Source organism: Dysidea avara, chromosome 9, assembly GCF_963678975.1.
Source record: "Dysidea avara chromosome 9, odDysAvar1.4, whole genome shotgun sequence".
Lineage (NCBI taxonomy): Eukaryota > Metazoa > Porifera > Demospongiae > Dictyoceratida > Dysideidae > Dysidea > Dysidea avara.
This window is the reverse complement of record NC_089280.1, coordinates 480457-507452: the sequence shown is the minus strand read 5'-3', so window position 1 is coordinate 507452 and position 26996 is coordinate 480457. Positions and strand designations below refer to the sequence as shown.

General features: G+C 40.2%; 2 protein-coding genes and 1 long non-coding RNA gene across 8 annotated transcripts in view; 1 reads left to right on the top strand and 2 right to left on the bottom strand.

Annotated features, from left to right (window-relative positions):
- Positions 1–837: 837 nt before the first annotated feature.
- On the bottom strand, positions 838–20753 carry LOC136265778 (ankyrin repeat and SAM domain-containing protein 3-like). Its single transcript, XM_066060698.1, has 13 exons — positions 20233–20753; positions 20057–20178; positions 19919–19997; positions 12361–12484; positions 12091–12249; positions 11953–11990; positions 11847–11904; positions 11660–11793; positions 9745–9812; positions 9541–9694; positions 1643–1800; positions 1530–1593; positions 838–1125 (listed from the first exon to the last, which is right to left on the bottom strand). Exons 1-13 carry the CDS (start codon positions 20572–20574, stop codon positions 940–942), a joined length of 1686 nt encoding a protein of 561 aa, XP_065916770.1. The 5' UTR covers positions 20575–20753; the 3' UTR covers positions 838–939.
- Positions 20610–26996, top strand: part of LOC136265779 (uncharacterized) — a 25006-nt gene continuing 18619 nt past the window's right edge. Inside the window, exons 1-2 of one of the 4 annotated variants that reach the window (XR_010705731.1) lie at positions 20610–20783; positions 20861–21103. This is a non-coding gene — a long non-coding RNA (uncharacterized lncRNA). The remainder of the gene's footprint in view (positions 20784–20860; positions 21104–26996) is intronic. The other 3 variants (XR_010705733.1, XR_010705730.1, XR_010705732.1) reach the window with 3 other exon arrangements.
- Positions 25664–26996, bottom strand: part of LOC136265777 (probable serine/threonine-protein kinase drkD) — a 28109-nt gene continuing 26776 nt past the window's right edge. For all 3 annotated transcript variants that reach the window (XM_066060694.1, XM_066060697.1, XM_066060696.1), the window contains one exon: positions 25664–26713. In XM_066060694.1, coding sequence (XP_065916766.1) covers positions 25784–26713 — 930 coding nt within the window. In that variant the 3' untranslated portion in view covers positions 25664–25783. The remainder of the gene's footprint in view (positions 26714–26996) is intronic.

Genomic DNA, 26996 nt, shown 5'->3' with positions numbered 1-26996 from the left:
TGGGGGTATACTTCTAGACACTACAAAGCTGTACAAGTCAGTTTCTGTAACCTTTAACCAAATAATTACTGTCAGTCAACTAAGCATTTTCTAATGTTGTGTTCTAGTTAGCAGGAATTAGTTATCTGAACAATTAGTTTCCTATACCACACAGCTTGAATATTTCAAGGAGTTTGAGCAATATTGCTCAGTAATAATAAATTTTTTATGGATTTGTAAACACTCCCAAAATGTATTAGACTATATTATATGCAGGTCTAAATATTTCAAAGATAAAATTTTCACTGATATTGAACCCCCAAAAAGTTCCCCCTCAAAATATTTTGGATATACTAATTGGTGTTTAGATAAGAGAGCTAGTTTATCGGCAGTGTTTATGAACTGAATTGTACTGTTATGGATTGACCTCTTGTGGTTTACAATACAACTTTTTTCTCCCTGTTTTACAGGTTTCATTAACTGTCAGTACATAAACGGCTCCACGAATTTTGGTGACAGGTTTCTGATCAGTGCTAGACTTTTGGTGAAGACCAAACAAATAAGAGTAACTGCCTGCTGACAATAACTACCCTTCCACCAACTATTATTAATACTACTGATAAATTAAAGTACATAAAAATCCTTGCTACACTGACTGCTTTATTAGAGTGATTGACTGCTCTATCAGTGTCTCAATCTGAACGTCTTTTGCCTTTGTAAAATATAATTGCTCAACCTCAAAAATATTTCCCCTCAAAATATTTAGGTTCTATGGCAGCTCTGTCACTCCACAACCTCTAAAGGTAACAAATACAATAAAAATGTTTGGAAAAGAACATTAAAGTAAATTATGACAAATTACCTAATAACAAATAGAAATTCATTAGCAAATATTGTACAACATCTTGATAATAGGGTGGTGATTGTAATGAGGACACACACACAAACAGACGAACAATGCTATTGTTGTTTTGGTTGTTGTGAGTTCTGCAGTGAAGACAACAAATGATAACACAGTTCATCAGCTTTATGTCTCATGGCCTCAGCAGCTTTGCTAACAGCTCCCATCTCGCTACCTAGTAATGTGTGGAACTTCATCACAGCTGAACACTGTTCCACTAGCTTGTCTGACACTCTTGTATCATCCTATAAGTGTTGATGTAATGTGGTTATGTGTGGAGCAAATATTATGTAAAAGGTTTGAGATGTGCCTCTATATTTCTGTACTTGTGCTACAGGTACTGAGCAGATATCATTTCTTGCATTTACCAGTTATACAACTAAATGATATTCAGTGTTTGTAGAAGAAATGAAAGGTCGTGTATAAACTAACACTCTGGCTTACAATGAAGACTATACCATTGTTAAACATTACAACTCTGACGTTATGGTAACTGTTGTTATAGAGGTTATAATAGTTGCTGTATAAGAGTGATAAACGGAAGTTAGATATTTACTATATAATCAAATTGCTTCTTTTAAAACTTCTAACTATATGTGACCTCCATTTTAAAACTGTTGTTGTGAATGTACCTGTCTATAGCACCCACCTTCATATCGGTTGCTATGGTGTTGAGTTCAGTTAATGAGGTGGACATCTTAGTAAACACCTTCCTGTAGGGATCACATGGGCTCAGTGATGATCACATGATCTAGGACACACCTTGCTGCAGTCAGATGGATCACCTGATCAGAGATAGCTTGTTGCATGGCAGTAGCACACTCATTAGCCTCTTGTCTTGATAACTGTAGCTGGAGGGCAAACTGCTCTGTTGTGCTCCTGATCTGACGTTCTTTATCAAGCATCTTCTGTAACTGCACCTGTAACCGGCAGGATACTGGACTGACACACTGACAGACTAATGTACAGGTAACACACACACACACACATCCCGACACACACACCCCGACACACACACCCCGACACACACACACCCCGACACACACACCCCGACACACACACACACACACCCCGACACACACACACACACACCCCGACACACACCCACACCCCGACACACACCCACACCCCGACACACACCCACACCCCGACACACCCCGACACACACACCCCGACACACACCCACACCCCGACACACACCCACACACACACCCCGACACACACACACACACCCCGACACACACCCCGACACACACACACCCCGACACACACACACACACACACCCCGACACACACACACACACACACCCCGACACACACACACCCCGACACACACACACACACACCCCGACACACACACACACACCCCGACACACACACACACACCCCGACACACACACACACACCCCGACACACACACACACACCCCGACACACACACACACACCCCGACACACACACACACACACACACACACACACACACACACACACACACAGAATTGTAAGGACTGACACACTGACAAACTAACACCACATCAACTCATCTGTACATATATACACATACAAACACACATGGTACACGCTATATATGCTCATGTTGCTAGAGAACAAGTTATATATACTTTTAGTGTTGCACCGGTATGCATATTTTCACATTTACCGATACTGATTTTTCACTCATTCCTGTAGCTGATAAACCGATATTCTTCAATTCTACAGGTCAGGGGAGAAGGAGCAAAAATCATCTAAAGTTTGTGTGTGTATAACATTAATTGCAATAATTTAATTACTTGCGTGGGCGGCTGATTCTACAATGTTTGCTACCAGTGTGCCACTAACCCCTTTCATGGAAATGAAAGACAAAACACCAGTCAACTTCTCAAATGGAGTTTTGGTGGGATTCCCAGACCCTCTGTAAATAGTGATTGGTTAATTACGTGGGCGGCCAATAAATATACACAGCCTATTACAGCTTTGCAGCCACACTATTCACAGATAAACAAGCCTAAATAGTTATAAACAGGTACAGCAAATCAATGTCTACCACTTACCTCTGGGTCATTCCATACCAAATCAACAAAAAAAAACCAGACCCCTTTCAATTTTCATGAAATTTGGCACAAACGTGGCCCCTTTCAAGAAACTTTCTCACACCAAAATCTGGCTCATTTCATAGGTCTCCCTTTAAGTTATGACCACTCAAAGTTTCTGCTGAAAATTCTATTTTGCTTACATGCCTTCAATAAAATGGCCATAACTTTGCTTGTGATTGATGTAGAAACATCTGGTTTAGATTTTTGAAATGCTTATTAAATTCACTTTCAGGGGATATATAATGTTTTATAATTGCTCAAAGGAAAAGGTCAAACCACAAAAATGTAGCTTTTTCCTTTGATCTTAATTTTCAAAAATATATATTCTTTGATTAACTTTAAGGTGGCGCTGAAGTAATTATGTGAAGCCGTACAATGCCCATTTGTCACTATTAAAATTAGCCCACGCGCTTAATTAGCTATTTTAGGGTGGTGGAGAACTCCGCTTGTGAACCATGTAGTCTACGTTTAAAGGGTTCTTATGATAGCCTGTAATGTTGTAGCCTAGCATGCCAAGTTTCGTGAAATCAACCGCTTTAATTTCGTGGTTATTAAACTCTGAACTTACGAGCCGATTTTAAAAATAACTCACCCCAGAAATAACCTAGCGCTAAGCCGACTTGGCTCTTATGGTTTCTCACCTTGTAGAACAACTCTATGGAATCCTTTTTAACGATAACAACGTGGAAACTGGTTAAAACGCAAACCCGCATTTTTCAACATGTGATATTACGCCTGTCAACAGTGAATCGCGAAAAATCGTTCCATAGCTCTGTAAAGAACCGCTTCACCAGTGCCTCTGCCAAATTTTGAGGGTCTATGGTACATAAATATGGAGTTTTTTCACGAAATGTGAGACTGTAACTGGCCAGAGCGCGCTCCGTAAAGCAGTAACCACGCGATGACAGCTGGTGTTGTTCGCTGTGAAGTTACCAGAGTTTTGACAAGGAGATGAAGTTAGTACGTGAATATCGTTACTTGTATCAGCCTGACAGTCTGCTAGAGCTGGTTCTTACAATATTTCGAAGCGCTTCGCGTTGTTCTATTAGTTTTCCGTGTTTTTTCGTGCATGGCCACAAACATGATGTTCCATTGGCCTTGTAAGGCTTCATTTGATTACTTCAGCGCCACCTTATACCCATCATTCACCACTGTGAGTTTAAAGTTGGGACCAATAGTAGATCATGAGTTATAAGTGTTAATGTGTAGCCTTGTAATCACTGCTGTTTGTATGGTATTTTTCAGTGTAATTTCCAATACCAATTGCAAGTTACCTTATATTAGTATGTCAAAAATCATTTTATGCATTAAAATAGTTAGGGTTTGTATTGACAAGGGCTCACTACACTGAAACCATACTAACAGAGCCACTTTTAAAGCTAAGAAAGTTGGAGCAATAATAAGGCTGCCTAATAAAAGAATCACTGATTATGTTTTTGCTGTAAGTTCAGTGTCCTATAAAATAGAGGTGGTCTTATTATAGAGGTAGCTATATTTATAAAGGATTTACTGTATAACTAATTGTATTCTTTCAATTTTACTTACTGTACAATAATATTCGGCCACAGATTATGATGATAGTTTCCAACCTTATACGCGTGTATAATGGATGCAAACGACAGTTGTTCATACATATGTACATGTAAAGTGGAATCGAAATGTCATGTCTTAGTGATATCCGAAGCTTCTTGGTCTTAATACCTAGATAGCTGCTTCGTATAGTTGCATTAGAGTAGAAATATTCTATTTTAAGCTGGCCTTTATAAAATGGTGGCCTTTAAGGTAGTTGCTAAGATATGTTACACTGTATATCACTCTGAATCATACTCTGAAAGTGAATGCCTACTACTGCATGGCCACTTTAAAGGCCACCTTTATATGTTTGAACCTATAAATAATGCCTTTGCTGGAAAAATGTACACTTCTAAAACCACAATGCATTGTCTTACTCGTCAAATTAAAAATTTGATGGAATGGAGTGGAAAGTGGCCACCTGTATACAAAGGCCACCACTCCAATAAGGCCAATTTTAAATTGTTACTGTACACTTATACAAATGTATTAAGCAGCTACCTGTACATTAAGGACCATAAATTTTGGCCCTAAGGTAACTGGCTTAAACTCCATACATCAACTGTATCATGATAAAAATAGCAATGTAGCTCATAATTTGATTCTATAATTGAGAATCATAGAGTCATAGAAATGTTCCATAGAAATTACATCATAGAAAGGTTCACTACAGCAATTGCACACTGATACATATCTATAGCTTTAAGTGAAATACATCAACAATCGATTAAAGAAAGGGTCAACGCAACTAACTTCAAAGTTAAATCAGAGTGTTATAGTAAACGTTGAGACTGAAACTGGTGCATATTGCATGACAGTCTCTACAATCATTCACATGGAAACTTGATACATTGATATCAGTACACAATTGAATTTTTGAAGGTATAAGTTGAAAAGACTGTTAATACTACATCAGTCGTTCATTACTACTTGTTAGAAAAGCTCTAGTAGATTACAATATTGAAACATTCATGCCTGTGTGACTGCAGCTACATAACATTGTTTTATTTGTAAGTGTTTCAAATTACAGTGGAACCTTTCTTAGCAGCCACCTGTAATGAAAGGCCACTTTTCTATTGAGGGTCAACTTTAAATTGTTCAAGTAAGAGATTTGTACACATCAAACTATATAAATAGCCACCTACATTATTAAGGCCAAAAAAAATTGGCCTTACTAGCTTAGACAGTTTCCACTATAGCTACATTTGTGTATCAAAATACGTACTTGCATATCAACAATCAGCATTAAATACTAACAGTAGCAGTAGCAGTTACTGTAGCTAGTGAAAATGTCATCAAGTTCAATATTTCACTACTATACAATAGACTTGGTGTCATAATCAGAAACAATATATACAAGCTTGATAAGGGGTAAATTACTTGAGTATATGTATTTAATTACAAGCTTTTACTGGGTTTTCTTACAAAACATAAACAAATTAACTTTACTTACAAACCAACAATGTATAAAATAATTGTGACGTACTATTATATAAAGTTACTTGCAATTGGTATTGCATCTTAGCGTATTTGAACCATACAAACAGCAGTGATTACAAGGCTACACATTAACACTTATAACTCATGATCTACTATTGGTCCCAACTTTAAACTCACAGTGATGAATGGTAGGTATTAGAGCAACATGTAAACCAAAAATAAATTTAATTAAAGAATATACATTTTAGAAAATTAAGATCAAAGGAAAAGGCTACATTTTTGTGGTTTGACCTTTTCCTTTGAGCAATTATAAAACATTATATATCACCTGAAAGAGAATTTAATAAGCATTTCAAAACTCTAAACCAGATGTTTCTACGTCAATCACAAGCAAAGTTATGGCCATTTTATTGAAGACGTGTAAGCAATATAAAATTTTCAGCAGAAACTTTAAGTGGTCATAACTTAAAGGGAGACCTATGAAATGAGCCAAATTTTGGTGTGAGAAAGTTTCTTGAAATGGTCCATGTTTGTGCCAAATTTCACGAAAATCAAAAGGGGTCCGGATTTTTTTTTTGTTGATTTGGTATGGAATGACCCCTCTGCATTCACTGCTTTCTTTTAATACTGTTACGTGTTTATTACTGTCGTTAATTATTGATTGTGGGTTTAGGTTATTGTCAAATAATTTCCTCTTTGTAGCTGATACCGATACTTGCAAAATCATCTTATATTGGCTGTTATTGATTATTCAACCGATTATTGGTGCAACACTATATTTTACTACAAGTTCATCTTGTTATGAAAGTGTGAAGATTTGTTGTGTTTGGTTCCTTGGGGACACCTTGTACTTAGAGGGTTTCCTCAACAGAAAAAAAAATTTTCAAGTATTATATCATACAGTATGGTAGTACTGTATATTAGGGATCATGAACAATGGTGTGTGATACATGTAATAGCTGTAACACGGGCATGAGGACATACATATCAGGCAAAGCCCGAATGCCCCGTGTTACAGCTAATATGTAACACTTATTAGGCTGATAGCCTGTACAGGGCGATCAATCACCCAAGCCAATCCACTGGATGTATTATATATGCATACCTAAATTTTTCGATTATGGGTCAGCAGCTAGTACATTCTGGTTACGTCCAGCTACAATGAACGGACATATCCTAGAGATATCAAGGAAAATTTTGGTTACACGAGTTCAATCTTTTAATCAGTGCTATTGAATCGTTTATGGAAAAAGTATGGAGTTCACTAAAGGCCTAGACAGGTAAGCTTGCTTGTAGAGTGGTTACTCCGTGCAGAGTGGTGGCTTCGTGATGGGGGCATGTCTGTATTCGAAAACATGTGGAAATGATTGGTGAATAAGCTATAGTGCTAGTTCTCACCTTAGCCCAATGTTTTTCAACTCATAGGATGGCAAGGATAATAAAATGCTCTCAGTCTGAGTGGTTTTCATGGCAAAATCTAAGTCATGCATCCTAATCACGTGATTATTAATCGATCCTCACAATCGATTTCAGCGTCAACGTCTATATAATCACTGTCCAGTTGTAGCCCGGGCGGCTCCTTTGATCTGAGGTGTGAAAGTGTTACATATCCATATATCGCGATACGCTAGCTGTATTGCGATACCAATATTATGCTCACGTATTGATATTTTGATTGTGCAGTCACGGAATGTGAAGGTCAGGCTTTGTGCATTTAATTAAACAGTGTAGCTTACTTGTTTACCAGTTTCCTAGAGTGTTTATATTTGTTACTAGTACACAAAATAAATGTAGATGTTTAAATGTAGATGATAAACGTTTATGCACTAATAAAAGTGTTATATCCCTACTGTGCTCAATAGATATGCACAGTAGGGATATAACACTTCTTATTGTTTTACTGTGATTTAATATTGTGCACTACTCCAGCTTGTTTTAGTACTTTTTATTGATGTGCTATGGTCCCTACTCTAGTTGAAAATTGTAAAATAAAAATTATTATAACTGGTGAACCATGCATACCGCATCAAAAGAAAGAAATGGCACCGCACAACCCGCTATCAATTATCATCTGAAAAGTGAAGCATCCATTACGCTTTGTTGTCAGCTATGTTCAACCCGTTACAAAGCAGTACGAATCAAGAACTGTCATGTACTACCGCCAAATCGACACCTTTCACTGTCAGCAAAGATGAATGGGACACAAAGGAGGACACTGGTAAGTCCATGAAGTAAGGATTGTAGGTACTGCGGTATATTAAGGAACATGTCCGGCTGAAGTGACGTTGAACAGAGAAAAATCAAGCTTGTAGCTTTAGCTATTATTGAGTTATGCTTGTCTGAAGGCATCAGTCAGTCAGTTACTCAGTCAGTCACTAGAAAATCCTGTTTTAAAAAGTATTTCATAGCAACTTGCTGAAAGCATTTCGGGTTGATCTGAAAGCTTGTTTGGGCTCAGTTTTACCTAACCAATACTACTTCATTGTCGTCAGGGAAGTGAGGCTGGTTATTGGGTGATGTTTTTTCATGAGCTACACCCAACCCTTTGTGATCCCTACTACATGGTACTATCGTACTGTATGATATAACAGAGCAGTGGAGCAATAGCTGGAGCACTAAACAGTGAAAAATTATTGACTGACCACACATTTAATATGAAAGATGTAACCAGGTTACTTAATGAAAATTATATTAGCAGCCCACACATTTAATAGCACTTAGGCACTTTGTACCATATTGTGTATGGTATCAGTGACTACACAGTTGTTTGACACAGATTCCATAATATAGCCTAAATGTTTCAAGAATAAAATGTCACTGTTGGAATATTTAGGCTATATGGTATGTTATTTCAGGCATATTGAACATTACTAATCATGAAGAACTGGCAGCCAAAATTATCACCTTAAAATCAGCCTCAATTTCCCTTCATGACAGCTTGGCAGCATTGATTAGGCACAGCCAAGCCCATAAATGTCTTCAGATCAACCCGAAACTCTTCCAATGGAATTTTTGCAAAAATTTTTATATTTTATGCTGACTGACTGACTGACTGACTGTTGCAAGCATAATTCGACAATGGATAAGGCTACGGGCTTGATTTCTTCACTGTTTGACATTGCTTCACCCCAAGAGGTGCCTTTTTGCCAACTGCAGTATGTACAGCACATCATGGACTTGGCTTTGTCCTCCTTTGTCCTCCAGTTCTTTTCACTGACAACACAAGGTGTCGATTTGCAATAGTGTGATGTGGCTTTGCTGTGGCTGTGTTGGCTATTATGCTTATTGCCCATATTTTTTGTAGTGACTGGATTGATTGCAGAGACACTTCTTGTACTGTTCTTAGTAACACTGTGTAACAGGCAACAGTATATCTGAAGGTATAGGCAACCTTCCTTGTTTAGCAATTCCTTTGTTTCACTACTTTTCTTCCAACTTAAAATCCCTAATTTCTCCTTCTGCTTGTCTTAATCAAAAATTTAGAGCAGTTATAAGTGACAGACGTCATAGAATGTGGCATTATACAACACAAACAAACACACTGACAGACATACTGTTTGATCTCCCTGATCGTTCTGTTTACTGTTGTCATTGACAACCCCAGGACTGGTCACAACTGGTTTATCCTGTTTATCAAGTGGCGAGGAGGGAGCCTTACCAGTGACTTGTTGTATTGCTTGTACTAGACGTCTCCTTGGACCAAATGGCCTAATAAGGTATTAATATAACATTTCATCTATTAATAGTAACACAGTTACTTCACTCCAACACCCTTCAAATCCTCTTCATCTAAAGTAAGTAACGTTGGCAGGTCAACTTCTTGTTCCTAAAGGATGGAGGGAATGTAACAGTTGATATATGTGACTATCTCAGTGAAAACTCATCTAGTTCGCACAAGCATATGTATTGAGAAAATCGAAATTTATAAATAATTCATAAAATTACGCATGCTACAAGAAAAATAAGCAAGTACTCCAAGAAGGAAGATTCAAATCGAATTAAAACTATACACTATCTTATTGGTAGTTTGAAAATCTTTGTTTCATTTCTGTAGCCCTGATGGTTTGCGTGTCACGTGCGTTTGTTTACAATGTGGTAGATGTAAACAAAATAGTCACCATTTCTCCAACAAAACCACCTTCATATGCCTATGCACTAGTGACTGCAGGGCTAAAACTATATCTTGGTTGATCTGCCAATGCATGGTGAACATTGTAAGCCAAATTCCAACTTTGTAGACCAATCTAAACAGAAGTTATGGCTGCGAATGCAAGTGTCTGTAGTTTATTTTTAGTATAGTTACTGTACAAATTGACTCCTACTTTCTAGCGCTGTAATTCCAAAACTACTCACCACAAAAGACTGAAACTTTGGTGAACCATTCCTTGGACAATGCAGATAATACTGAGAAATAAAAAAGTGGAGGTTGTGCGTACTTAAGTTTGGCCTAAGACGGAGTACGTGACAAAGTTCCAGGGTTCAAAATCTAACTTACCAAATCTTTGAGAGCGATAAATTTCCTTCCTTCCGTACAATGAATGGACCTTGTCTGATGGCATCTCGGTCAAAACGGTCTGCATCAACATGGACTCGTGAACATTTGTACCTGACGATTACAATTGAGCGGGCTTGTGCAAAGTGCTTTTTGTACCTTTTTCTTGGCGTAGATAAACCGCCTTTCTTGCGGTGCTCCATTCTAACTCTTACAATGAATGTCCTTGAAATCCCTGCGTGGCGTAATGTATGCCAAAAGCCAGCAAAGAAGGCATTACATACAATATCGGTGACCTTCCAGATTCTTTCCATGATGTTGATAGAAATTTTACATTTCTTCGCTTCTTGCTTAAAGTACTTCCATAGTTTCATAAGTAGATACTTCGTTTGGCTGTTTAACATCTTTCCAAGAGGGTTTTGCTCTGCATTCACTGACGGTGCACTGGACGCCATATTCTCAACAATTAAGTGCGCGCCCGTAACATGGGCTTACGAATAAATGCATCACGAACATCATGTTTAAGGCATTTGATTTTGTATGGCTTCTTAATCAACAACCCAGGATTCAGCTCAACGCGAACGTACTTTAGCGCTGAGATGGTCACATATACTAGGTATACCATGATCCTAGTGAATACTGACCAAATCACTAAACCATGTTATCACTTAGTAACCATACATCTAAATACTTGCTATGAAATGAGGAAATCTACTGTTGTTTTTGTTTACAAAATATTAACCACAATGAAGGTGTTTTTGTGATTTATCACATTTTTGGTGTCACACAATATCTGTATGTACTTGTGTACACCAAATTTTGTCCGGGATAGTTGAGGGTCATCTCAACCTGTCTCAATAAATTAGTGTCTTCTTGGTATTTCAACTTAAAGAATGATACAACTGATTAACTCTACCTGCAGATATACTGATAGACATTACTTTAGTCTTCCTTCATACAGATTTAAAGAAGGCCATAGGATGCTGTTTGCTTTAGCTGTTCATAGCAGTGTTAGAAACTATAAATATGCTAGGAGTATGTTTGAGACCAGGTGAAAATTTGTGTTGAACATCATCTCCAGACCAAATAGGACAAGTCACAATTTGAGGTAACACAGTAACTGTCTGTAGTCTTCCCAACCAGTCCCAGTATAACATGCTGTAGTGTATGGCCAGTCTTACCTGTAGTACTGGTAATAACTTCTCTAGTCCAACATAACTCAGAAACTCTTCCAGTGATGGTTGTTCTGATTGGCTACGTTGTATGCCGAGGGTTGGGGCTTCCATTGTCTTGTCAGCATCTTGTTCTTCTTCATCTGAAAAGAAAGGGGGTGTGGCTGCTAGTGTTACTACTTATAGCAGTACTCACCTAGTTTCTCCATATTTGGTTCATAGAAGGGAGGGTTGTCTTGTTCAGGAGCTGAGAACTAATAGATCACATGATCAAACTGACCACACAACCCAATAATACTCACAGCAGATCTTACTAATCGTCGCCGGGGCACACTTTGTCCTGGGGGGGAGGGGGGGTAAGGGTGACATACTTATTACACATACAGGTCAAGTATTAAAGTGTTTGATAAGTAAACAGCAGAGTGTTGTATCTTACTGACCTCCAAAGCTGTGACGGTTCTTCTTACTCTCCATATACCTGTAGTAATCCATTGAGAATGATCCACTAGCTCCAGCGTTGGTCATCTTAGCTACTGCATCCGGACCACTCATCAAATCATCACTTGCTTCACTGCTACTGTCACTATCATTGAAACTAGCTGAGGATACAATGGGGTATATATAACACAGTGTGGGGACCAGTACATGTGTAAATGTGAATTACAGAAATGTTAAAAACACACACACAGACACACGCTACAGACACTCACATCCTCCAAAGTTCTGCCGGAACCTAGCATTATCCAACATGCTAGCAATCACCATGTGCCTGTTCCTCATTGCCATGTTTTGTGCTGTCATCCCATGTGATGTCTTGTGATGGATCTCTGCTCCCTGTCATGGTAACAAGTAACAAACACCATGGATAGCTGATGTGTGCAATTTTTATTGTGGTAGTTTCAAACAAGCGCATATGTGTTGCCTAGAGACCAGTGTTACTTTTAGTGCTCTTCTTATAGCAGATATCATGTAGTTATATTTCGTGAGATTCACTGCATGTAACACTGGTATTTCTTTCTTATTGCACAATTTACAGCAATTTAGTAGCTCTAAATTATTTATAATTAGAAAGTTTGTCATATATCCGGCCTGGCCGCCTATAAGAGGGCGCCGCATACTCCAAATCACACTTTTTTTCTTTTTGCTGTATGTGTAGCAGTTTGGTAGCTCTCGACATTCGGAATGGGCGGTAACTCACAAGGGAATTTCGACGATGAACTTCTGGCAAAGCTACAGGACTCCGCCAAGAGGATAGAGTTGTGGCAATGGCTGAATTCCCAGTCCGCGGCCCCTTACAACTCCTTTACCCCACGTGGGATGTTTCCCGGTGCTTTTGTGCCCCACCTTACCCCTAGTGGGACGACTCAAGGTGCTGATCAGTCGCAGCCATCCTCCAGTGGACCCCAACCAACGTGCTTCTCTCTGATGTGGTGGCCATCGTTTCCGCCATTTTTCGCACCTCAGCACATGGCTCCAAGCAGTCATTCCCACAACACTTCCCCACCAGTTCTAGCAAGCTCCAGCAATTCAACCTTAACGGAGCTAGCGAATGAAGAAGAGGACGAGGAGAATGAAAGGGAAAATGATGACGATCACGTGACCTTGTACGACACTGAATCGAAAACTATGTTTGCTGAGTTCAACCCGGAGATCAAACAATCTAGTAAATGGGATTCTCCCAAGCAAATGAGTTCATACTTAGATAAGCACTTCAATACGAACTTAAGAGGGGAAGAAGCAGAGGAAATTCTAGAAGATTACCCCATGCCAAATTTCCCAGCAATGGATGTACCTAGACTTGATGAGGAACTTAAGAAACAACTGAGAAGTAAAGGTAAAGACCCCCATTTCGGGCAGGAGAAAACACTATTTAACATCCAAGAGGAACTCCTTACGGTGGGAGGCCCACTCACATGCTTGTGGGCGGACATGATCAACCTGGAGGTAGAAGCAGACAAAGAGAAGATTGCACTCCTGGTGCAAAGGGCCTTAGTACTTTTAGGTAGTGCTTCCCACTCCATTACTCTGGAGCGATGGAAAATTGCACGGGCCAGGATTAACCCCAGTCTTAAGTCACTGGCCACAGAGAAATATGAGGACAGGAAAGACAATCTCTTTGGTCCTGGCTTCTTGGAAAAAGCCTGCAAGAAACTAGAGGCAGACAAAGCCCTGGCAAAGGTTGCTGCTCCACCCCCAAACCCCAGGAAGAGAAGCCACCCTGAAGACCCTTCCGACCTACGCCATTTTTTGTCCAATGGCACCCCAAGCCAGTATGGCAGCAAGGGATCACAGCACCAGCCAAAGCCATACAAACCCCAACAGCAACAAAAGAGGTACTACCAGAACTACAGGGGAAACCAGTGGAACAAGAAACAAAAATGGAACTAGTCCCAGCAGGGAAAATACATTTCTGCTTGCCAGCTTGGAGGCAAATCACTCAGGATCCCTGGGTTCTGGAGGTGGTGAAGGGTTACCAGTTGGAACTGGTACAAACCCCTTCCCAGATCAACCCGGTAATATAGGCAGAAATCCAAGCACTACTGGCCAAAAGGGCAGTGAGAAAGGTTCACTCACAGAGCAAACAATTCACCAGCAGGCTCTTCGTGATCCCAAAAAAGGATGGATCATTGCGCCCAGTGATCAACCTCAAGCCTCTCAACACTTACATGGTAACCAACACTTCAAGATGGAGGGATTCAGAAGGTGAAGGAGCCGCTACGAGAAGGAGACTGGATGTGTTCAGTGGATCTAAAGGACACCTACCTCTCGGTAGCCATTGCCGAGCATCACAGGAAGTTCTTTCGATTCATATGGGAAGACACCACCTACGAATTCAACTGTCTACCATTTGGTCTCTGCAGTGCTCCGAGGATCTTTACGAAGCTCCTTCGCCCTGTGATGGCACACTTACGGTTTATGGGTCTGAGAATGGTAATTTACTTGGACGACATCTTGCTAATGGCAGAAGATCAGGAGACTCTGCTGAATCAAGTCCAACAGACCATCACCCTCCTGGAACAACTGGGCTTCACTGTGAACAAGCTGAAGTCAATCCTAGTCCCCTGCCATCAGATCACCTACCTGGGACTCCTAGTAGACACCACCTTAATGAAACTACTCTTACCAGAAGAGAAGATTCAACAGATTACCAACGACTGCAGGCAGATGTTGACAAAAGGAACCATCACAGCACAAGAGTTGGCGTCTGTGATTGGAAGGATGTCAGCAGCACGCCTAGCAGTACTACCAGCCCCTCTCTACACTTGCCACCTCCAATATCAGCTAATTCAAACTCAGAAGAGATCGCTCTCACTCAAAACCAAGGTGACATTAAATTAGGAGTCTCTGACTGAAGTGCACTGGTGGATCAACCATCTGCAGCAGTGGAATGGGAGGGACATTGTTCTTCCCCCTCCAGATCTGATCATACAGTCAGATGCTTCTCTCCAGGGATGGGGAGCGGTGTGCAATGGGGCCAGAACAGGAGGCCACTGGTCAGTCCAAGAGAGGACCCTGCGCATCAACTCCTTAGAACTCCTGGCAGGATCCTTCGCAATCAAAGCCTTTGCCTAACACAGGAGCAAGATCCAGATAGATGGACAACAGCACAGCAGTAGCTTATGTGAACAAAATGGGGGGTACACATTCACTGAGTCTGTCCCTCCAGACTGGTCACCTGTGGAAATGGTGCCTGCAACAAGAAATTCTTCTGTCTGCGGAGTACCTTCCAGGAGTGGCAAACACAATAGCAGATCAGGAGTCTCGGCAGATAGAGGCCTCGACAGAATGGATGCTGCACAGGGAAGTTTTCCACTGGATTCAACAGATCCTGGGCCCTTGCCAGATGGATTTGTTTGCGACCAGGTTGAACCATCAACTAGACGATTACGTCAGCTGGAGACCGGATCCCTTTGCACAGATGACCGACGCATTCAAACTGAACTGGAAGGGCCTGGACGGCTATGCGTTCCCTCCCTTTTGTCTGATAGGGAAATGCCTACAGAAGATCCGGCAAGAACAGAGTACCATCACCATGGTAGTACCCCAGTGGCACTCACAGGTGTGGTACCCAGATCTGATGGAATGCCTAGTCAACTACCCCCTGAGTCTCCCCAAACAGATGGATCTGCTGCAGAACCCATCCAATCAACTCCACCTTCTGATAATCCAAGACTCTCTAAAGCTTCTCGCCTGCAGAGTATCAGGGAACAACATGCAGCAACAGGCGTTTCAGAAAAAGCTTCAGAACTCCTACTGGCAGGGTGGAGTATAGGGACAAACACGGCATATCAGTCGGGATGGGCACGATGGAGTCGCTGGTGTGGCGAACGGGAAATTGATCCTGTTTCATGCAGCATCCAGCCCTTCCTAGACTTTCTTGTAGATCTCTATCATGGACAAGGTTTACAATACCGTTCGATCAACCTGATCCGGTCAGCAGTTTCTATGACCCACAACAACATTGAGGCAGCTCCAATAGGACAGCACCCCCTGGTTTCTAGACTGATGAGAGGCATCTACAACTCAAGACCTCCTGTACCACAGTACTGTAGCACCTGGGACGTGGCAGCGGTACTTTCTTGGATTAAAAATCAAGGCGATAACCAGGACATGTCATTGAAGGAGCTGTCAAAGTTGGTACTACTGATGGCACTAGTCAGTGCAAATAGAACATCAGAATTACATGCTCTAGACCTTCGTTTCAGGGTTTACACTCCCGATGGGGTCACTTTCAAATTGGCTTCCCTTACCAAAAAGAGGAAGATCGGGGCACCTCTGAAGGAATGCTTCTTCGTTTCTTTTACTCATGATAGCCGTCTTTTTGTAGTGCAATGCCTCCGGGCATACGAGAAGGCTACTAAGAATTTCAGGGACATACAACCGAGTGATCCAGCTCCATTGTTCTTGTCATATGTGAAGCCTCACAAACCGGTAACATCTCAGAGGATAGCCCACTGGATTAAGGACATCTTTAAAAAGCAGGGGTGGACACTAACACATTTAAGGCACACTCTGTACGAGGGGCTTCTACCTCAGCAGCAGTAGGGAAGGGCCTACACATTACAGATGTCCTGAAAACAGCAGACTGGAGTAGAGAGTCAACCTTCCAACAGTCTTACTACCGATCATCATCCTCAGCTGAGAAGAACTTTGCCCAGACGGTGCTCAACACTCAAACGGAAAGGCTACCTACGGTTAGCAAGGAATCAAGGACAGTTGATCAAGAACAGTAATTGTAATCAGTGTTTGACATATGTATACCTCGTGTATGAGTTGTCAGCTACGGTATACTGTGTATATCTCAAATGTAATGCATAATATAAAGCTATGACATGAGAATCCTGAATTGGAAGGTTGCCCTCATCATAATTATGGGTAGTATGGGGTGTGTTCTCTGTTACTCATATGTCTCTGGCTCATCGCGGACATCTTCAGGCTGTAAGCAGGATGGGCTTTGAAGTTTACCAGCGTTACATGCAGCGAATCTCACGAAATATAATTGAGGATTTGGCGAGGGTCTGAAGGGCCCGAAATTAAATCGTAATTATATGAGTGAGATGAGCAAATGTAACACTGCCCAAAGCCCTCCCTCCCTGTACATTGCTCATCTCTTACAGGAAAGTGTTTTGAGTAACAGGAAACCCAAGCGTCATTTGGCAGCAAAACAACAAAGCAGAATTTGGAGTATGCGGCACCCTCTTATAGGCGGCCAGACCGAATATATGACAGACTTTCTAATTATAAATAATTTAGAGCTACTAAATTGCTGTAAATTGTGCAATAAGAAAGAAATACCAGTGTTACATTTGCTCATCTCACTCATATAATTACAATGTAACTTCGGGCCCTTCAGGTCCTCGTCAAATCCTCAATTAACAGTAACTCTATTTAATGTACCAGCCTGACTCACATATGTGACCAGATCAGCAAAAATCTGACACAATCTCGAAAGCTCAAATTTACAGTATAAAGCATTGAACACAATGGGTAAAATACTAGCATATTAAAAAAATGTAAATTTTTTTGAATGCTTTGAAGAAAAGGGCTATCGATAAAAACCAGACATCGTCGTAGTCGCCTACTCAAGGTGAGCTAGAAAATCTTTGTTTCATTGTAGTAGATACAAGGATATGAAAGTTGGGTTTTGGTAACATCAAACGATAGTACATGATCAATCTTTTTTCACTAATCTCTCCTCAGTATGCAGTGAAGAGGTGATACAAGGATAAACATAGCCATTAATTGATTTCCTAACTCATGGTGAACACGATGGTACAAATTTCAACTCCGTGTGTCCTTCTGTTTGTAAGTTACGACCATTTTAGTAAGTGCCTGTAATCTATTTTCACTTTCTTTACAAATCAATCTTTCTGTTGCTGCTACTTTGTAGGACTGTATCTCCCAAAGTTATTACCATATTAGGCTGAAACTTTGCCAGAGCATCCATTTGGAGATTATAAATATTTAATAAACAGGAATTTGAAAAATGCGCGATTGTGTCGGGTATATGCTTTATACATACTCTCAAAGCAGTCTATTTCCTGGCAGCAGGCGGCATCTCATCTGCAACAGAGAACAGCTCACTGGCTGAGCTTCAAGAACACATATATTCCAATATGTTGGTGCAATAACATAATGTACACCTGGAGATGGAAGCTTGACTAATGTCAGTACTGTATAGTAAGGAAGGACAAAAGTAAGACAATACCACACTTATTGTATGGCTGTCGATATACTAAAGGTTTCTTAACTGAATTTAAAGCATTTTTGTGAAAGTAGTGTACAGATGTAGCCACTTTTCTGCTACGCTAGACTGAACACATCAGTTAGGCAGGCAGTATAAAATTCTCTTAAATAAATCTTTCAAAAATTCTGTATTAACTTGACAAAAATATTTTAAGTTGGTCTGAAGACACTTTTGGGCTTGATTTTACCTAACAATTACTGTCATGCCGTTGTGAGGGGAAATAGCTTTGGGTGATATTTTATCATGGGCCATATCCAAGTACTATCTGATACAGAGTTGTAAACTTAAACCTCAAGCTCAGGATATATTTTGCACATATTTGATATAAAAATTATTCAAGTAACAATGTAACAATTAATTAAATACTAATTACTATTTTTGTCCAACAGACACACTACTGGGTGACCAGGTGTGATATGATAGTAACCAGTATGGTCATCACCATGGTTACCATTATGGTGGTTACCACAGAGAACATTTAACTGATTAAACTGATGTCACCACATCACCATGGTAACATGATGACTATCACACCTGGACAACACTATTAACAAATCCTCCACACAAACTCTTAACACAAAACACCTCATAATAAGGACTGGACCTCTGAAAGAGGGTAAACTAATTTGGTCATAGAGAGCAAGGGCATAGCCAGGAGGGATTCGGACAAACCCCCATTTCAGAACCAGAAAAATCATTTTAAAAATTGAAAATCACACCAAATCTTACAACCCTGAGCTCTCTGGTAGCTACTTGCACAATGGCATGGCTCTGTACTACTTTAGAGTGTCACATCGCATTATTTTAAATGCTGAGTCATCATTGAATCAGGTGCTACATCATGTGATCAATTGTGCACGTGATTCCTGGTGAAAATGGTGAAGGACTGTTGGTTGAGACATATTACAGGGTAACAGCTGTGATAAACTTGAGTGGTTGTGTTATACATGTGTCAGGTTAGCACAAACTGTGAATATTTGATGTATTTTTACATAATGAATAGTTTGAATATTTGTCACAGGTTGCGGGCACGTGATGCATCAAATATAGTGGAGTACAAGCGAAGTCTGAAGCCAATAGGAGCTCTACTGAGAATATTGTGTATACCCAGAAGAAAGTATTGTCAACTATATATAAGGGATTCAAATGTGGAGGGCTCTCATCTGCGAAGAAGTTCAGTGAAACTGGCTGTCAGAATAAATAACGTCAGTCAGTATTACAATAGGTTTATAGTTTCTATTAACTGCATAAACAGCAGTGTGTAGGTTTAGCTAGTTAGATGCACAAACAACACCTTTTAATGTCACTGCCCAAGGGCATATTTTGTGTATGCATCATTTTCGTTCAAACGTGGTTCAGGGGAAGTACCCAGGCTTTCCCCTAAAGACATTTTTGCACTTCAAAACCGAACCCCCTTCCATAAAATCCTGCTTACGCCACTGGAGAGGTTACATTACATATTCTATCCCATACACAGAGGTCACAGTTACACATACAAGGGGTAACAGTTACACACTCACATAAGCTATCAACAATTCCACGATAATCTCATGTCCATCCATTGCGGCCTGTATGAGAGGGGTCACCTGATCATTGTCACTAGAGGGGTGGTGGTGGTGGCAGGAAATTGTCACATCACATTAATATGGTTTCCTCACCCTATTTCACAGTTTGCTCCATGGTCCAGTAACAAGTTAACACTTGATTGTTGTCCTTGTCTTATAGCATGTAACAATGCTGTACAACCATCCACATCACGTGCGTCAATATTGGCGCCATGCTACATAGCAGTCACGTGTGGCTACAGCACAATACACACACGTGGTGGACTCACTTGTAACAAGAAGTAACACACGGACTCTATACCGGACCCCGCTGATACCATCAACGGGCTGAGCTTCTTTGTTGAAACACAGTTAGTGTTCGCTCCGCCATCCAGTAGTAACGTTACGATAGTATCCCGTCCTACATAGGCGGCGTACATTAGCGGGGTCCAACCGCCTTTGTTCCTCTTGTTAAGGTCCTCTTTATTCATTACCGCCTTGTTCACGATCTGATAGTCTCCAATGGCGCACGCGGTGTGCAGGTCCAGCGGTATTATAGCAATGGATGGATCATTGTAGAGTTTCTGAGCTATCGCCTGTGACTGGTCCAACATATCATGATCCGTGGCCATCTCCAGCTAAGCGTTTGATTATCTATTAAGTAATTATCTATAAAAATATATCTTGACACGCCTATATAAGGTTGTTGAGTTTCGATTGTGGCATAGTTATTATGTACGATTGTGGGTAGCAGTGTGACGTTTACATGGTTACCGGGGATCGCAGCTGAGGACTAGACTTGCAGAATATAACTGACCAAGACGTTTTACTATGATTACCGGTATGTTATTAACATTGAGAGCTTTTGTCAGATTTTCCTTTCTATCCTCAACATATTAAACTCTGTATATTCCCTAGTGACATAGCACATATGATTAGCTCAAGTATCAACGTCACCTTAGACCACACGGTCATGATGGGACATCTACCAGCCCAAGGATCTTTTGATGATCAAGACCAGCTGTGTTGTCAGTGATCAGGTTGATCACATGCATTTGGACCACATAGTCGAGACATAACATCTACCACCACAAGGAACATTTGTACCCACTCATACAGAGGACCAATTGCCGACTACAACACAGAACACAAAACTGAAAGGTACGGTATTGTGGTAAAACCTTCATCTGTATGTTGTTGTCATGGAGATATCAGTACATGTTATTGGAATTAGTGAGGTCAAGTTAACACAATACTGAGTTTTATTATTAGTTCATAGGAATTTTCTATTAAGCAACCTTCTGTGTGTTTTGTCTTGATCAAACTGGTTGATTGAAAAATGTGTTGACAGTCACCATTCCCCTATGTAGTGGAGGATCTAGAAATTTTCAGAGGGAGTTTCAGATCAGGAAGTTTTCAATAACTGCAATCCCAGACTGTCCAGCTGGGATGAATGTTAACTTGATAGCTCAGTGGCCAATAGCTACAGCTAGCAATGAATCAGTAAAGATCACTCCACAACATTGTTTCACAGTTAATCTTACCAATCTAAACCTTCAGAAGGTTTTGAAGCAAAACAACACTTGTACTCATTAAAACAATAATTATGTTTAGAGGTGCTAACATGCTTAAAAGCCGTAATGGAATTTTCAGTGATTACAAAGGTGAAAGTATGAACTTTGGCCAGTAGAAAATGTCCCAATATAATACACTAGTATAACTCCTGGTGATTTTATCACTCACATGAACCATAAATATATTGGGGGCACGCACATTATTTTCAGAGGGGGTTTCAGCTAAAACCTTTGCAACCACCTGTATTCGCCACTGTCATACATGTATTGTACACTATATACAAAATAATTTATAAAAAAAGGCACTGATATAATCTCTATATATAGCACATTATACAAAACATTACCATATATAGTACAAGATGTGACAAATGACTCATACATAAAAGAGGCTGCCGTGTCATTAATTCCAGAATAGAAGTAGTGAAACAAGAGACGATGGTAGCTATGAGGGAAAATCCCTAGCTACTTGGCATTGTAGCAATGTGGGAGAATCCCTAGTTTAGCATTACTCCTACAATGCCAAATAGGGACTTTCCCACATTGCTACAATGCCAAGTAGGGATTTACCCATCATGTAGAGCTTGTTTCACCATAGATAATATATACCTCCGGACTGTCCGGAGGTATATATTATCTATGGTTTCACTACTTTTTAACCTCCATGTGGAGTATATAGTACAACAATTATATTGACTAGTACAATAAAAGTTGTTAATTTAAAAATGAAGTAGGGGTCCAGTGATTCTGTATAGTAAAAATAATTGTATAGTCTGTATATTAGGGATCATGAAGAACTGGGCTTTTCCAGCCAAAAATATCATCCTAAAGCCAGCTTCAATTTCCATTCATGACAGCTTGGCAGCATTGGTTAGGCACAACCAAATCTAAAATGTCCCCAAACCCTTCCTATAATAATATTTTGTATTTACGTACCGTATAGTAAAAAACTTTGGCGGTAAACAAGTTGATGTTGTGCTACCTCTAAAAACCAGGCGCCATGCAGCTAATTAATTCATCTGGAATTAACCATAGATAGTATATGCTACTATGAATTAACCAACTATGTATTACTATTTTACAATAGGGTAGTTTTTGGTTGTGCAATAATGTTATTAGCCAATTCTCGTATTTTGTAATTCATGAAATTTTCGTAATTCGTTCAATTACGTTGCTATGCACTGCTAAGGAAGCGCTTGTTAAACAAACCGCATTTACCAACATATTATGCACAGAAGTATCTTCTAAACTGTTTTATAGTTTGACTATCGTGTTTTTTTTCCACAAATTCCATCGGCAAAGCCTCACAGCTGCTCTTCATTTTCATTTGCGTACATAAGGGATACGCCCCGAAGCGATAGGCTATTCCTGGTAGTGTACGAGGCCTGCACCATTGTTTTTCAGTTGTTAAATGCCTGAAAACCTCAAAGGGAAGGTAGTTTACAAAGCCTGAGAAAAGTCACCACACCTGTATTTCAGTCCGCCGAAAAGAAACCACCTCAGAGCCACATCACGCTATTACAAGCCACATCACGCTATTACAAGCCACATCACGCTATTACAAGCCACATCACGCTATTACAAGCCACATCACGCTATTACAAATTGACACCTTGTGTTGTCAGTGAAAAGAACTGGAACACAAAGGAGGACAAAGGCAAGTCCATGATGTGTGTATTGTACGTACTACGGTTGGTGAAACGGCACATCTGCAACATCAAGAAATCAAGCCCATAGCCTCATCTGTTGTTGAGTTATGTTTGGCTTTTAGTCAGTCAGTGTAAAATTCTGTTTAATAGAAATATTTTTAAAATAATTTCATAGAAACTTTTTGGAAGTGTATTTTTGGCTAATGGAGATGTGTACACATTATCTCTTCTTGTTGTGGTGTGTCCATTGTACATTGTAATGAAGTATCTTGAAAACAGTTCTATTATGTTGACATAATACATCATGTTTTGTTAGCCTAATGTGGTCAAAATTATGGTGCAATGATTGGCACAAGTTAAGTGTGAAAATGGCAAAATGTGATACAGTGGAACCTTCCTTAACGGTCACCTGAGTTGGGCGGTCACCTCAACATAACAGCCACGTGACTATGGTCCCGACCAATTCCCAATCAGTTTGTACAGAAATAGTTTGTATTAAGCAGTCACCTCTATAACACGTATAACAGCCAGCTTTAGCAGTCCCAAACAGCACTTCGCTACACAAAAGTCCTCTCACAAAGCGGCCAGCTACGGGGGTTATGAAAACCTGGACCAGACCGGACCAAAAGTCAATTCTCCAGGTAAGCAGGATTAGCCATGTTATAAACATTTACTGCTATTTACATCCTCTATATCGCTTATACACCACTCGCCTTGCAGCAACTCTGCCAAGCACGCGATCGAGATGGTTTAGCAACACAAAGTATCCACTGTAGAACAACTAACTAAACTAAAACACTTTCTAATGTGCTTTACTACACGATCGCTACAAAGCTACATGTTCTCCTGCTGTATGTATTTGCATAGAACTGGAACACACGAGTGGCTGCACGAATTTGTTAGAGTCATGCGTTTCACTCTAGGAATCTATCCTGAAATAATTTAAGTACTGCCTACCTTGCTTAACTCCATATGTTATCTATCACCAAATGGATTTCGAGACAAGTTTGACATTTTAACTGCTAATTTAGTTTCAATCACTTTGCACAACACAACTCTAATAAATTGGGCAGCAACTCGTGTGTGTGCCAGTTCTATGCAAATACATACAGCAGGAGAACACGTAGCTTTGTAGTGATCATGTAGTAAAGCACATTAGAAAGTGTTTTAGTTTAGTTAGTTGTTCTACAGTGGATACTTCGTGTTGCTCAACCATCACGATCGTGTGCTTGGCAGAGTTGCTGCAAGGTGAGTGTTGTATAAGCGCTATAGAGGATGAAAATAGCAGTAAATATTTATAACATGGCTAATCTTGCTTACCAGGAGAATTGAATTTTGGTCCGGTCTGGTCCGGGTTTTCATAACCCCCACCAGCTACAGCCATTATGGTGAGTAAACTAGCTGCACTACTTCATACTTCTGTAATACGGAAAAGTTATAAGCTCACAGTATAGAAAAGCTTGTGGCCACTCCATGGCTTCGCCTCTTCGTGTGATTCTAATTAAAGCTCACCTTGCTATCTTAATTCCTGGATTTGCAATTGTGTAGTTAACAGTTCACCGTCTTTAAGGAAGTCCCTGTTTTTTACTCACAGACTTTGTAGCCAGGGATCATAATCAGCTCCATTGCTGTCTCCAAACTCAGAGTAGCTTCAGGCTCTTTTCTGCTAATTTCAGGGGTGGCGGAACCGGGTAGGCAGGGTAGGTAAATGCCTACCCAACTTTTAGTGGTAGCTATTGAGCCATGTTCCAAGTCCATAGAAAGCAGTCTGGTTGCTCTGATGTTTCGGGATCGCTTTTGGTTATTATCACTTGAGATACTCTAATAGAACAGTCATCGATACCCTAATAGAGCAGTCAGTGACTATTCATTCCATTAGACTATATTAGCTATATATTATTTTATATATGTGAAATTGTCTCCAGATTCAATCGCAGAAAGCAATTTTTCAAAAAATTTCTGGAGCTAGCCTAGGCATGCTGCAAATGCTGGTTGTGCTTGCACAACTATGATGGTGGTGGTGGTCATAGAAGTATGATCTTATAGTTACCTACCCAACTTGTAGATGCTTCCTCCGCCCCTGAATTTGTCTGTTATGTAAGTAAGCGATGTCCTGGAGTGTAGCTAAATGCATTTTTATAGCTAAACCTGAGTATATAAGTCCCTGGAACCCTTGTATAAAGGCCAAACCTCAGTTTATGGCCTATGGCTGCTTTATGGAGGATATTGAGTTAGGCAGCCACCTCTCTATAAAGGCCAAATATTTCTGGCCCAAAGGTGACCGCTTTAAACAGGTTCCACTGAAAAAGTGAGAGTTAATTACATACATTAATTATATTACAAGTACTTGATTAGGTGATATTGGTGATTTATTGAAATATTGGTGATTTATTGAAATGTTGCCCAACCTTACATGTTGACATGGTAACAATCCTGTTATGTGTATTAATTGTAATAGTGACCCAGTCCATGAGATTTGTGTTATAGTAATTGTAATGTTAAATTGTAATTATTCATTAGAAATTACAAATACACATTACCAGTTAGTACAATTACTAGTTTACTAACAACTTGTTATTAATAAGATGGTACAATAATAACATGTACAATGTATACAGTTACTGTGGCTCACATGAGCCAATCCATACAGTATTAGTATAGTGTCTCTTATCATCATACCCTCCTACTACAACTATTTTGTTATCAGCTACACTAACTACAGCTGGTCCATGTGTTGCTGATGGAATATGTCCTATGACTTCCCAGCTGTGACTGAGCTTGTTGAACATGTTAATGTCACTAGTGAACACATCACTACTTTCTGTCTCCTTCACTCCACCTACTGTTAGTAGGTGTCTACCTTGTATGCTGACAGGAGCTGAACGGCACCATGGAGTATCTTGTTGTGAACTCCACTTCAACTGGTGACTGGACAGAGTGTCCAGTGGAGCAGTAAATACTGCTGGGGACATGTCATCTTGATTGTATCCTCCTAACAGGTAGAGGGTATTGTCAACTATTACTGATTGTAGCCAGTAGTGTGGTAGTGGTAGATCACTGGTAGTGTACCACTGTCCAGTGGTACTGTCAAGCAGTTCAGTAGTGGCTAATATCCTCCACCGGTCATCTTGACCTCCAGTTATTATAAGTGTTCCCTGATAACCAGCAACTGTGGCAAGCCTTCTTGGTGTAATCATCCTGGTGTACTCCTTTAGGTGATCACCATCTAGTGAGAATATCTTGTTGGTCACCTCATAACTTCTATCCTCCCCTCCAGCAGTGATCAACTGGTTGTTGAGGGTGGTCATGGCAAAGGAGCCATAAGTAGTGTTGATAGGAGAAGGGCTCCATGAGTTGTTAACTGGATTGTACACATATATCCTGTGTGATGGTCCAGTATTATCCCATCCTCCTCCGATGTAGACCTTCCCATCACATAACACACCAGTGTGGGACACACCCTCCACTGGTGTAGGGGCTCCATGTTGCCACTTGATGTTCACTGGTCCACTGAACAGGTCTGGTGTGGGGGACTGGACCAGTTGTTCCTAAACAACAACAATAAATTAGTAATAACAATGTTAACATGTTGTTTACACAACAAACACATTAGATGAATAGTTACTATAGTAACTGGTGATCACCAAACACATTTAGGGATTCACACATGTTATATACATACACTAATAACAAGAACTATTACTAATAGTGTTATTATAATATTGTGTGTATGTTACCATAAACAGTTCATGTAGTCATATACCCTGTAGACATAAGGGACGTGGTAGGGTATTCCATCACTCATCTTCACCCCACCATCAAGACACTGTT